Source organism: Loxodonta africana, chromosome 2 (genome assembly GCF_030014295.1).
Source record: "Loxodonta africana isolate mLoxAfr1 chromosome 2, mLoxAfr1.hap2, whole genome shotgun sequence".
NCBI lineage: Eukaryota > Metazoa > Chordata > Mammalia > Proboscidea > Elephantidae > Loxodonta > Loxodonta africana.
The window spans coordinates 70,366,223-70,379,448 of record NC_087343.1 but is presented as its reverse complement, the minus strand read 5'-3'; the positions used below and the strand labels follow the sequence as shown (position 1 = coordinate 70,379,448).

The window sequence follows — 13,226 nt, the reverse complement described above, 5'->3', positions numbered from 1 at the left end:
ATTGCAGAGCATTTAATTGTGCTCTTGAGGAACCTGTACATAGACTAAGAGGCAGTCGTTTGAACAGAACAATGGGATACTGCGTAGTTTAAAGTCAGGAAAGGTGTGTATCAGGGTTGTATCCTTTCACCATACTTATTCAATCTGTATGCTCAGCAAATAATCCAAGAAGCTGAAATACATGAAGAACATGGCATCAAGATTGGAGGAAGACTCATTCACTACCTGTGATATACAGATGACACAACCTTGGTTGCTGAAAGTGAAGAGAACTTGAAGCACTTAACTGTTGAAGATCAAAGGCCACATTTCAGTATGCAGTATACCTGCACATAAAGAAAATAAAAACCCTCACAACTGGACCAATAAGCAACATCATGATAAATGGAGTAAGGACTGAAGTTGTCAAGGATTTCATTTTACTTGTATCCCAATCAATGTCCATGGAAGCAGCAGCCAAGAAATCAAATGGTACATCGCAGTGGGCAAATCTGCTGCAAAAACCTCTTTAAAGTGTTAAAAAGTAAAGATGTCATTTTAAAGACTAAGGTGTACCTGACCCAAGCCATGGTGTTTTCTTTCTTTTTTTTTTTTTGTTAGAAATTATCTTTTATTTCTTACATCATTTCACTATTGTACACAACATACAGATACATAGAAGACATTAAATAATTGTTATTTTTAAGTCAACTAACCCTCTAAGCTTAGCATCTTTATACCAATTCCCTTTTTTAACTCTGCATATTCTACTTATTTTAAGGGCTTTTTTTTTTTTAATTTGTACTTTAGATGAAGGTTTACACAGCAAATGAGTTTCTCATTAAACAGTTAATACACATATTGTTTTGTGACATTGGTTGCCAACCCCACGACATGGCTTTGGGTTCTCCATTCTTGACTCTGGGTTCTCCATTACCAGCTTTCCTGTCCCCTCCTGCCTTCTCATTCTTGTGTCTGGGCTGGTGTGCCCATTTAGTCTCATTTTGTTTTATGGGACTGCCTAATCTTTCCAAGCTGTGGTGTTTTCAATCACCTCATATGCGTGTGAAATAAATAAGGAAGACCAAAGAAGAACTGATGCCTTTAAATTATGGTGTTAATGAAGAATACTGAATATACCATGGACTGCCAGAAGAACAAACAAATCTTTCTTAGAAGAAGTACAACCAGAATGCTCCTTAGAAGCAAGGATGGAGAGACTGCGTCTCACACACTTTGGACATGTTATAAGGAGGGACCAGTTCCTGGAGAAGGACATCATACTTGGTAAAATGGAGGGTCAGTGAAGTAGAGGAAGACCCTTGATGAGATGGATCAACCCAGTGGCTATAACAATGGGCTCAAGAATAGCAATAATTGTGAGAATGGCACAGGACTGGGCAGTGTTTCGTTCTGTTGTATATAGGGTCACTATGAGTCAGAACTGATTCGATGGCACCTAACAACAACAACATGTTAAACTTCTGGAGTCCCTGGGTAGTATAAATGGTTAAGGAACTTGGCCTACTAACTGAAAGGCTGTAGGTTCAAGTCCACCCGGAGGCACTACAGAAGAAGGGCCTGGCAATCTATTTCCAAAAAATCAGCCATTGAAAATCCTATGGACCACAGTTCTACTATGACACATACAGTGTCTTCATGTGTAGGAATTGGAAAGTAGTTTTTGTTGTTTTTTAAAGCAACCCTAAGGATTCAAACCAGTATCAGGAGGAATCTATATTAGAATCCATCAGGGATTTGGAGGCTAATAAATAATAAAGAATGCCCTGCAGACAAAATTAGGGGCCGTGGAGGACAGTTGCTAAAGGAATTCCTGTCAGAGAGCCAGCCTAAATAAGTCCAATGGGCTAACCAGGGAATTTCACCAGAGCACAAGATTCTCACAATTTCTGCCAAATCTTTTTGACAATTGCAATGGGCCTGCTGTTTCCCAGTCTTTTCTTTTCTGAATGGGAGTTTTTATTGTGGTTATCCTGTTCCTATTCCACCACTGGGTGTATGTATTGGGATGAGAAGGCCAGACAACTAGTCTTTCCTTTTACAGGTTGCCAAATCATGAGAAGCCACAAGTGGGGAGGACTTTGTATTACCCAGAGACCTTTGAGCTTGAGGCAGTACTTGCTGAGAGTAAAATGGGTACTGTGTGTGGAAGAAAGGGGGCTCATGGTTACTTGGATATCCAGGGAGGCTGACTACAGAGGAGTCAGCTCTAAGAATCCATTTCTAATTCTTCCTTTCTTCTGTTAATAGAACTCGCTTAGCGGAACAAATGGCTGTCAACTAAAGACTATACTTACCATCCGTCCTTACAGCTAGATATAGCTCTATGACTGAATTGTGGTCAGTGTGAATGGAGTTGAGGTATGCCATTTCCAGGTTTTCTCCTTACAGGTGTTTTCTCTGTACTCTCTTTTCCCCCTTCCCAGCAGGCTAGGGAATGGTGACAACTGGAATGACCTTGGAAGTCACTTGCTGAGGAAGGGAGAGATGCCCACCAGCCCTGGACTGTTGGCTTGGGAGAGGAAAAAAACTTCTACTTTATTTAACCCATTCTATTTTTGTTAGAACCACTTAGCCTGTGCCCAAACCAAGCAAGGCTCCAATCACCAAGGAAAAGGCTAAAAGTCTTGCAGGTCAGAAGAACTGGGAGGCAAATAAAAGGGCTTAAGGCAAACACAAATAAAAATGTCAGTCCGAAGTGACTTCAACACAAGTAAACAAGGCAAACCTTTCTCTCAAAATGCTCCACTAAAACAGAAGACAAAAATTTATAGTACCTCTTTGCACCTTGTATTAAAAGCCATTTCCATCTTCCTTCTGGTTTCAGGGACACAACATTTCTTCATGACAGGAAAATAGTGTGGATATTTTAAGGTAATTTTATACTTGTCATCATTTGTCTTTTCTAAACTGTCAATGAAATCATCAGGAAGAGCACCTGCAAAACATCGTTTGGAAAATACATCATTTTTTCCACTCGTTATTGGTTTATTTAGTATTGGTATGGTGCCAAGTGGTTTGAGGAATTTTGTGGAGTAATTGAAACTCAAGTAAAATAATGACAATCTTTATAATATCTTTTTAATGTTGCTGAAATGGGGGTGGTGGTCAGAGGCCAGGTGGCTTAGGATATGGTAATTCAAAATATGAATAGGCTTCAGCGTACTTGTGTTTTGATGGAGAACAGGCAAATGTAAGCCAAGAAATACCAGGAACAGAATAGAAGAGACTAGCTTAAATTACAATGTAGGGGACATTGTAAGGCAGAAAAAATTTCAAGGCACCAAAGGCTGTTAAACACCAGCATTAACTAGGAACAAAGATCATGAAATCGCCTCTGGACTGTTTTTCCAGTACACAGTCTTATTAGCCTAAAATCTAGGATTGGTTTGGCTGTACTTTTTTTTTTTTATGGTAAGAGGAATGGTGGAGTTAGGTACTGAATGATTTCGTTTGTTTGTTTTTTAAAGAATTCTTTGATTTAGGTTTGGTATCTGGAAATTGAGGCAAGCCGTGAAGTGACATTATCTGCCTAAATTACATCGTTTAATCTAGAAATAACAAAAATTTACCAAGTTCAGCCTTGGAAAATACAAGGAAGGTATCATCCTCATTGAGGTTTTTGTTAAAGTCAATACACAGCTCACTCATTCTTTTCTTCATTGCTTTGATTTCCTGAAACAAAGATAAAAATATGGGACATTTAATGGTAAAACGCAACTGATTTTTACTGCTACCAGTCAAGTAAATTTCACTTTTATATGAAGATTGGCTTCTGTAGCCAACCCTCTGGAAGTATTTTCTTAGAGATGTACCTGATAAAATAGCTTTCTACGGCTTCTGTATCATCCACATGTGCATTTGTACAAAGCACTCATGGAAAGGCAGTTTTGATGATGTTTTTAAAAGTCTGAAAGAACTAAATAAATTTAGGAAGTATCATAAAAAAACAGTGCCTGGTACATAGGTACATAGTAAAAATAGACACCATAAATAACTACTGAGTGATTGAGTGAATGTAGTAGCTCATTACTAATTAGCATACTTTGAATTCAAAATTAACAATCATTATTTGGTGCTGAAGTAAACCAAGAGATAAGAAGCCAAGTAATTAATTCTATGGCTGCTTCAGAAAAAAGGTTAGGTCTCAGTTTTACAGAGATTTTGTAAACAAAGGTGATTTATAGGTCCTAACTTTTACATAAAAAGTATTATGTAGGAGATTTTTTTTTTTTTTTTAACTTTTACATAAAAAGTATTAGGTAGGAGATCAAAGGAAGCAATAAAAAGGAAATCACAAAGAGAAAAAAACATTAACCTGGCCCACTGCTCTTCCAACAATGCTAGATAATGAAGTTTACTTAAACCACTAGTTCTCAAAGTGTGGCCCTGACGAGAAGTATCAGCATCACCGTAGGAAATGAGAAATTCAATTCTTGAATCCCAACTCTAGGCCCACTGAATCACAAACTCTCAGAGGTAGGGCCTAGTAATCAGAATTTTAAGAGTTCTGATGCATACTGAAGTTTGAAACCACCAAGTTAACATATATACTGTTCAGTGTGGTTTGCAGACACTTGAGTTGTCTCCTCAACACCCCTGCTGTCTCTCCCCCACTGTACAGCAGCCAGGTCATTGGGGAGGGACCTGATTCTATATGCCCTGTACCCCAGTTAGGTCATCCCATCTGCCTTGACTCAGTGACTGGCTCAGACAACCCAGGTCTGGCATTCCCTTGACTAAAAGATTCAGGATTAGACATATAATACAATCTGGGCCATTAAGACATGAGGGGAGGTTTGATGGGGATATCTCTATGTCCTTCCGGGTGGTGGAGTTTTTTCAAGTCTGCGGCTATTCTAGTAATGAATGGAAGTCAGCCTTTGAATAACAGTGATACTGAAGAAGACAGAGTAGAGAAACAAAGAATATAAAACAGAGAAGGGAAAATATACCCAATACACATGAAACAAAACTTGTACAGGATTAAAGATTAAGTATTTAGTGGTCTGTCAGTCACCGTGAGGTTAACAGAAGTTGTAGAATTTAAAGCCGCTGAAAATCAAATACATTGTAAATGAATTTGTACTTTGGGATATTTTATTACAGCGCACCTATTTCCCTATTTCCTGGTTTTAGTTTTATTTATTCATAATTCTCCCAATAAGGAAAGGAAAGATAAACTTACATTCTGAACTTGTTCTGGAAGATGGAGCCCATTCCTTTTTCCCATTTTAACTGATTTTTCCAAGTACCGTCTGGCTTCAGGCTTTATCTTCCCCAGATCACAGGTTTCCTGAAATTAAAGAGTGTGACAACCATTTCTGTTGCAACAGTGCATGAGTAAATCATAAACTATGAGGCCAAAGCAAATTTATTCATCAACTCTGTTGGGCTACGAAGTACATAGGTGATTATGAGGCAGGCCCTTTCAAAGACCTCATTTCACTGCTGCCTGTTATGCTCTAGTGTGCTTCTGCTAATTTAAAATAGGAAAAAAAAAAAAAAAGCTAGCTAGCCATCATTTCCTTGCCTTGAGTAAGAATCAAGAGTGCCTGTACCATCTGAAAGTGCGATAATAGAAGCATTTGCATAATCTCATTCTGAGCTATGACTCAGTGGTCTTTTTCACAAAACACATTCCTTATCACAAATCATATGGATTTAATTTTCTATCATTTGCTAACCTGGTTCCACTTGAAAGGCTGGAAAAGAAATAATGGGCAAATCCTATACAAATGGAGAGTAAGACTCTTGCCAATATGCCAAACAAGAACATCTGGATAAAACCCCAGGAAAAAGCTTCTAAAACTTCAAAAATGCCTTATTGTCATCTGGCAAGTGAGATCAAGGGGCTACAGCAGGCAGCATATGAACAAATATTGGGGGAAAATGAGTCAGCACTGTATAAAGAGGAGGAAAGCTGGACAGTGAATTTGAATCTGCATGCAGCAACACAAACAATACTCCAAAGAACGGAGGGCACTGGAAGAGAGTGGAAAATTCCTCCAGCCACAGCAAGGTAATAATGCCAGGTGTTTCTCTAAAACAGGTGGTGGAATATACATGGCACATCTGGATGGCCATCCAATTCATGGTCCCTGAGAGGAAATCGAATCTAGACAGACTCAGCAGGTGTAATGAATTCATTCTGGTTGAGAGCCAAACTTTCAGACATCTGTCTCTGGAGCCTTAAAACTCTCCCATCTGTGGAACTCTCTCTCCATGCAAGATCTGGGCTGTCCATCCCTGAGCTTTATATTTTACCAACTAAATAGGTCTTCAGAAGGTCAAGGGCTGTGTTCAGCTGTTGAACCTGAATCTTAGATTGTTGGTGCTAGGTTCTTCTTTTTTTCTTCGTAAATAGTTTTATTTTATTGTTGTTGTTGTTGAGAATATACACAGCAGAACATATACCAATTCAACAATATCTATGTGTACAATTCAATGACACCGATTACATTCTTTGAGGTGTACAACCATTCTCACTTCTCTTTTCTGAGTTGTTCTTCCCCCATTAACTGCCCCCTAAGGCTCTTATCTAATCTTTTGAGTTGCTACTCTCAGTTTCATTCCATACAGATCTTAAAAGAGCACAATGCTCAAGGCAAGCATTACTAGTTAAGCTAAAATACTGTTTGGTTTTAAGAAGACTTTGGGGGCTATTTTGGTTTAAAAGATTATTGCAGGGTAATAGCTTCAGGGGTTTGCCCAGCTTCCATGGCTCCAGAAAATCTGGATTCCATGAGAATTTGAAATTTCATTCTGCATTTTCACCCTTTTGATCAGGATTCTTTGATGGAATCTTTGATCAAAATGTTTGGTAGTAGTACCTGGGCACCATCCAGTGCTTCTGGTCTTATGACAAAGAGGGCAGTTGTTTATGGAGGCAATTAGCCAAACATTCAACATTCTCCTCCTATTCCTGACTCTCCTTCTTCCTCTGTTGCTCCAGGTGAATAGAGACAATTGTTGTACCTTGGATGGCCACCTGCAAGCTTTTGAGACCCCAGGCACTATGCAACAAACTACAAGGTAAAACAGAAGCACTAAACATGTTACTATGCCAATTAACTGGGATGTCCCATGAAACTATGATCCTAATCCTCCAAACAAAGGTACCAAATTCCAACAGCTGTTTGGTTGTACAAAAGCCTCAGCAGCTTCCCTCTCTTTTTTTTGGTCATTGTTGTAAATGTATCTATCATACAACTTTTGCTAACTCAGCTTTTTATAAGTGAACAACTTATTGATGGCAATTACATTAATCAGCTGTGCAATCCTACCCTTAATCAATGTGATTTTCTTCATCACTGCAAATGGAAACTCAGTACTTCATAATCAATAATCTCCTCTTACCCTCAACCCTCCTGCCCCCAGTAACCACAAAAAAACTTTGGTCTCTATACATCCATCTGTTCTTATCTTTTCATATAAACGAGGTCATAGAGTATCTGTCCTTTTGTGATTGACTTATTTCACTCAGCATAATGTCTTCAAGCTACACCCATGTTGTAGCATGTATCAAGACTTCATTTCCTTAAGGGATGAGTAGTATTCTATTGTATGCATGAACCACATTTTGTTTATCCATTCATTCATTGATGGACATTTCGATTGTTTCCATATTTTGGCTACTGTGAATAGTGCTGCAGTGAACACTGGTATATAAGTATCTGTTTGAGTTTCTGCTTTCAAGTCTTTTGGGTATATACCTAAGGAGTAGACTTGCTGGGTAATATGGCAGCTCTAGTTTTAGTTTTTTGGTCTTGGTTATTTAGTGCTTCTATAACAGAAATACCACAAGTATATAGCTTTAACAAGCAGAAATTTATTCTCTCACAGTCTATGAGGCCAAAAGTCTGAATTCAAAACACCAGCTCCAGGGGAAGGCTTTCTCTCTCTGCTGGCTTGGGGGAATGTTCTTGTCATCAATCTTCTCCTGGGTCTAGGAGTTTCTATGCACTTGGATCCCAGGTCCAAAGGATGTGCTCTGCTCCTGGCTCTTCTTTCATGGTGGTAGGAGTTCCTCTCCTCTCTGCTTCATTCTCTCTTTTATATCTCAAAAGAGATTGACTAAAGATACAACCTAATCATGTAGGTTGTTTCCTGCCTCGTTAACGTAACTACCTCTAATCCTGCCTCATTAACATCACGGAGGTTAGGATTTACAACACTTAGGATAATTACATCAGATTAGAAAATGCAGGAAAACCACACAATACTGGGAATCATGGCCTAGCCAAGTTGACACACATTTTTGGGGAACATAATTCAATTCATAACAGTCACATTGTTTTCCACAATGGCTGTACCATTTTGCATTCCTACCAGCAATGCATATGGGTTTCAATTGCCCCTCATCCTCACCAACATTTATTATTACTATTATTTTTATATCTTAGCCTTCCTAGTAAGAGTGAAATGGTATCTCACCATGGTTTTTTCAGCCTGTAAATTATATTTTGTTGCTGTTGTTGAGAATATACACAACAAAACACACACGAATTCAACAATTTCTACATGAACAATTTAGTGACAATGATTACATTCTTTGAGGTGGGTAACCATTATCACCCTCTTTTTCTGAGTTGTTCCTCCATTATTAACAAACTCACTGCCCTCTAAGGTTCTTATTTAATCTTCCAAGTTGCTGTTATCAATTTGGTCCCATATAGATAGTTCTTAAAAGAGTATAATGCTTAAGAAGCAGAGCCAAGATGGTAAAGTAGTCAGATACTTAATGTTGTCCCTCTTACAACAAAGACCTGAAAAAACAAGTGAATCAACCATATATGACAATCTAGGAGCCCTGAATATCAAAGACAAAGTTGAGGAGTAGGACTGAGCAGCAGGGTGAGGGAGAGACAGTTCAGAAGCAGTGAGGATTTGCCAGACCTGACCTGGCTGGCACCCTGCAGGCTGGATTGGCCAGTGTGCATGAGCTGGGGCAAGCACTAGTGCTCAGGATGTGTTTTCCACACTGGGAGAGCCCGAGCAGCGGAGAGTCTGTGCTGGCTTGCGGAATCAGGGGAAAGCCTTGCTGAACCTGTGAAAGTTAAGCACACATCTAACCTAGAGCATATGATCAAAAACACCCTGCCCCCCGGGAAGTACCTCTCTCCCATTTAACTGCCCCCTCCCTGCTCTGCTCTGGTCCTGGTCCAGCTACAGCGACTGTGGTGTCCCCCCGGGGCTAGAAGTGGTACACACTGCATGCCCCAAACCATTCTTCCGGCTTCGGAGAGGGAAAAAATTAACAAACTGAAAAAAATAAGCTGCAGCTCCCCTAAGCTGGGAACCCAGGACAGGCATGGCCCTTTGCCTGGGCACAGGAAAAAAGGATCCATGGACTTTGAAAGCCTTTCACCCCTGCCTAGACCTATGTGGGCCCATTTCAACAGCGTAGGCCCTCATTAGCACAGTACAACAGGGTATACACCTGAAACCTATTTTCAACAGTAAAAGCTAAGGAGGAGTTGCAGATTTGTGATATTTGACACTGCCCTGCCCATTAAGCAGGGTCCTTACCTACCCACATCCACCTAGCCACCTGAGACACAGGTCCGAGAATAAGCAGCGCCTCTCAGTCCTTACAGCCAATAGCATTGGGTGCTCGAAGTCTGGCTGGAAAACCCACCCACCTACATGCTCTAGGGAACAGGGACATGCCTTCCACCCGGGCACTCTGGGGAGCCATCAGCCCCCTACTTTGCTTAGTACATAGCCTCCTACTGCAGCCAGATACATGGGCCTACTCTAATCACCCCTATGTAGCCCTGCCCGTCTAAGACTGTAGGTGAGAGTCTGCACCACATACTCGGTGACCAATGGACACCTGAGCTGAATTTACACAAGAAAAGTAAATAGACTCCTGGGTTCACATACCTAGTAACTGCTCAATCCACCTGGTGACAGAAAGTGAGAGCTTCAAAGATGCCAATAATCAAAGTAGCTCATGACCAGCCTATTTGGCCATATCAAAACAAAACAAGAAGCTAGGACACAGTAAACAAACATAAAATAAATATGATAACTTATTGATGGCTTGGACACAACAGTCTATATCAAATCAGGCCACGATGACTTCAGCAAGCGGCCAAAACAAAGAACCAAGAGACCTCCTGGAACAAGATAAGGTCTTGGAATTACCGGAGGTAGAACTCAAAAGATGAATATACAGAGTTATTTAAAAGAACAGGAAGGAGATCAGGCAAAATGCAGAACAAGCCAAGGAACACACAGACAAAGCAAGAGAAGAGCTTATGAAAGTGCTATAAGAGCATAATGACAAACTTAACAGGCTGCAAGAATCCATAGAGAGACAGCAAACAGAAATCCAAAAGATCAACAATAAAATTTCAGTATTAGACTACTCAATAAATGTCACAGCAGAACTGAGGCAATGGATGTCAGAATTAGTGAGATTGAAGATAAAGTACTTGACACCAATTTATTTGGGGAAAAATCAGAAAAAAAAATTTACAAAATGAAAAATCCTAAGAATTATGTGGGATTCTATCAAGATTAATCTATGAGTGATTGCAGTACCAGAAGTGGGGGATATAATGGAAAATACAAGAAGAATTGTTAAAGATTTGTTGGCAGAAAACTTCCCTGATATCATGAAAGACAAAACAATATCTGTCCAAGAAGCTCATCGAACCCCACACAGGGTAGATCCCAAAAGAAAGTCACCAAGACATATTATAATCAAACTTGCAAAAACCAAAGATAAAGAGAGAATTTTAAGAGCGGCTAGGGATAAACGAAAAGTCACCTACAAAGGAGAGTCAATAAGACTGAACTCTGACTACTCAGGAGAAACCACACAGGCAAGACGGCAATGGGATGACACATGTAAGCCTTAAACGAAAAACACTGCCAGCCAAGAATTATATATTCAGCAAAACTGTGTCTCAAATATGATGACAAAATTAGGGCATTTCCAGAAAAACAGAAGTTAAGGGAATTTGTAAAAACCATATCAAAATTACAAGAAATACCAAATGGAGTCCTCCGATCAGAAAATCAGTAACATCAGATAACAACCCAACACTAGCACACAGGAGAGAACAACCAGATATCAACCCAGATAAGAAAGTCACAAAAATAAATCAAAGCCAAAACACTAAAAAAAGGGAAAGAGAGCTGTCAATGTGTAAAGATGACAACATTAAAACAAAAAAGAGGGACTAAATAATGTAGTCAGAGATCTTTCATATGGAGAGGAAGTCAAGGTGATATTGAGAAATAAAAGACTGGTTTAAACTTAGAAAAATAGAAGTAAATATTAAGGTAATCACAAAGGAAACTAAGAATTCTTCACATCAAAATAGAAAAGAAGAAAAACATAAACTCAGCAAATACAAAATCAACGACAATGAAAAAGATGAAAAGAAAATACATAAAGAAAAATGACTCAGCACAGAAAATTAAGGGGAGCAAGGAAACCGTCAACCACACACACATGAAAAACACATCAAAATGGTAGCACTAAACTCACACCTACCAGTAAGTAGGCTGAATGTAAATGGACTAAATGTTCCAATAAAGAGACAGAGAGTGGCAGAATGGATTAAAAAAACACAATCTATTTGCTGCCTACAAGAGACACACCCTAGACTCAAAGACACAAACTAAAACTTAAAGGGTGGAAGAAATATATATCAAGCAAACAACAATAAAAAAGAGCAGGAGTGGCAATATTCATCTCTGACAAAACAGACTTTAAAGCAAAATCCACCGCAAAGGATGAGGAAGGATACTATATAATGACTAAAGGGTCAAAACAACAGGAGGACATAACCACAATAAATATTTGCGCACCCAATGACAGGGCTCCAAAATACGTAAAACAAACTCTAAAAGCATTGAAAAGAAAAACAGCCCCAGAATAATAGCAGGAGACTTCAACACACCACTTTCAGTGAAGGACAGAACATCCAGGGAGAAGCTCAATAAAAACACATAAGAACCAACACAATCAACCAGCTTGATCTCATAGACATATATAGAATACTCCACTCAACAGCAGCCAAGTATACTTTCTTTTCCAAGGTGCATGGAACATTCTTCAGAATAGACCACATATTAGCCCACAAAGCAAGACCTGACAGAATCCAAAACATCAAAATATTACAAAGTATCTTTTCTGACCATAAAGCTATAAAGGCAGAAATCAATAACAGAAAAAGCAAGGAAAAAAAAAAATCAAATACATGGAAACTGATCAACACCCTGCTCATAATCTACTGGGTTATAGAAGAAGTTAAGTACGGAATAAAGAAATTCACAGATTCAAATGAGAATGAGAACACATCCTACCAGAACTTTTCGGACATAGCAAAAGCAGCGTTCAGAAGTCAATTTATAGCAATAAACACACACATCCAAAAAGAAGAAAGGACCAAAATCAAAACATCAATCCTACAACTCAGATAAATAGTAAGAGAGCAGCAAAAGAAGCCCTCAGGCATCAGAAGAAAGGAAATAATAAAAATTAAAGCAGAAATGAAACGAAATAGAGAAGAGAAAAAGCTGAACAAGACCAAAAGCTGGTTCTTTGAAAAGATCAACAAAACTGACAAACCGTTAGCCAAGCTGACAAGAGAAAAACAAGAGAGGAAGTAAATAACCTGAATAAGAAATAAGATGGCTGATATCACAACAGACCCAACTGAAATTAAAAGAATCATACCGCAATACTATGAAAAATTGTATTCCAACAAATTTGAACACCTAGAGGAAATGGACAAATTTCTGGAAACACACTACCTACCTAAATTAACACGAACAGAGGTAGAACAATTAAATAAACCCATAACAAAAGAAGGGATTGAAAAGGTAATTAAAAAACTATCAACAGGGAAAAGCCCTGGCCCTGATGGCTTCACTGGAGAATTCTTCCAAACTTTCAGAGAAGAGTTAACACCACTACTACTAAAGGTATTTCAGAGCATAGACATGCATGGAATACTCCTGAACACATTCTATGAAGCCAGCATAACGCTGATACCAAATCCAGGTAAAGACATCACAAAAAAAAAAAAAAAAAAGGAAAATTACAGACCAATATCCCTCATGAATACAGATGCAAAATTCTCAACAAAATTCTAGCCAGTAGAATTCAATAACATATCAAAAAAATAGTTCACCATGACCAAGGGGGATTCATACCAGGTATGCAGGGATGGTTCAACATTAGAAAAACAATCAATGTAATC

The 13,226-nt window shown here is 38.9% G+C and overlaps 1 protein-coding gene across 11 annotated transcripts in view; it reads right to left on the bottom strand.

Annotated features, from left to right (window-relative positions):
- Nucleotides 1-13,226, bottom strand: part of NLN (neurolysin) — a 147,629-nt gene that overhangs the window by 59,171 nt on the left and 75,232 nt on the right. For all 11 annotated transcript variants that reach the window (XM_023545517.2, XM_010588183.3, XM_010588182.3 and 8 more), the window contains 3 exons: nt 5,189-5,296; nt 3,573-3,675; nt 2,778-2,938 (listed from right to left, as the gene is read on the bottom strand). In XM_023545517.2, coding sequence (XP_023401285.1) covers nt 2,778-2,938; nt 3,573-3,675; nt 5,189-5,296 — 372 coding nt within the window. The remainder of the gene's footprint in view (nt 1-2,777; nt 2,939-3,572; nt 3,676-5,188; nt 5,297-13,226) is intronic.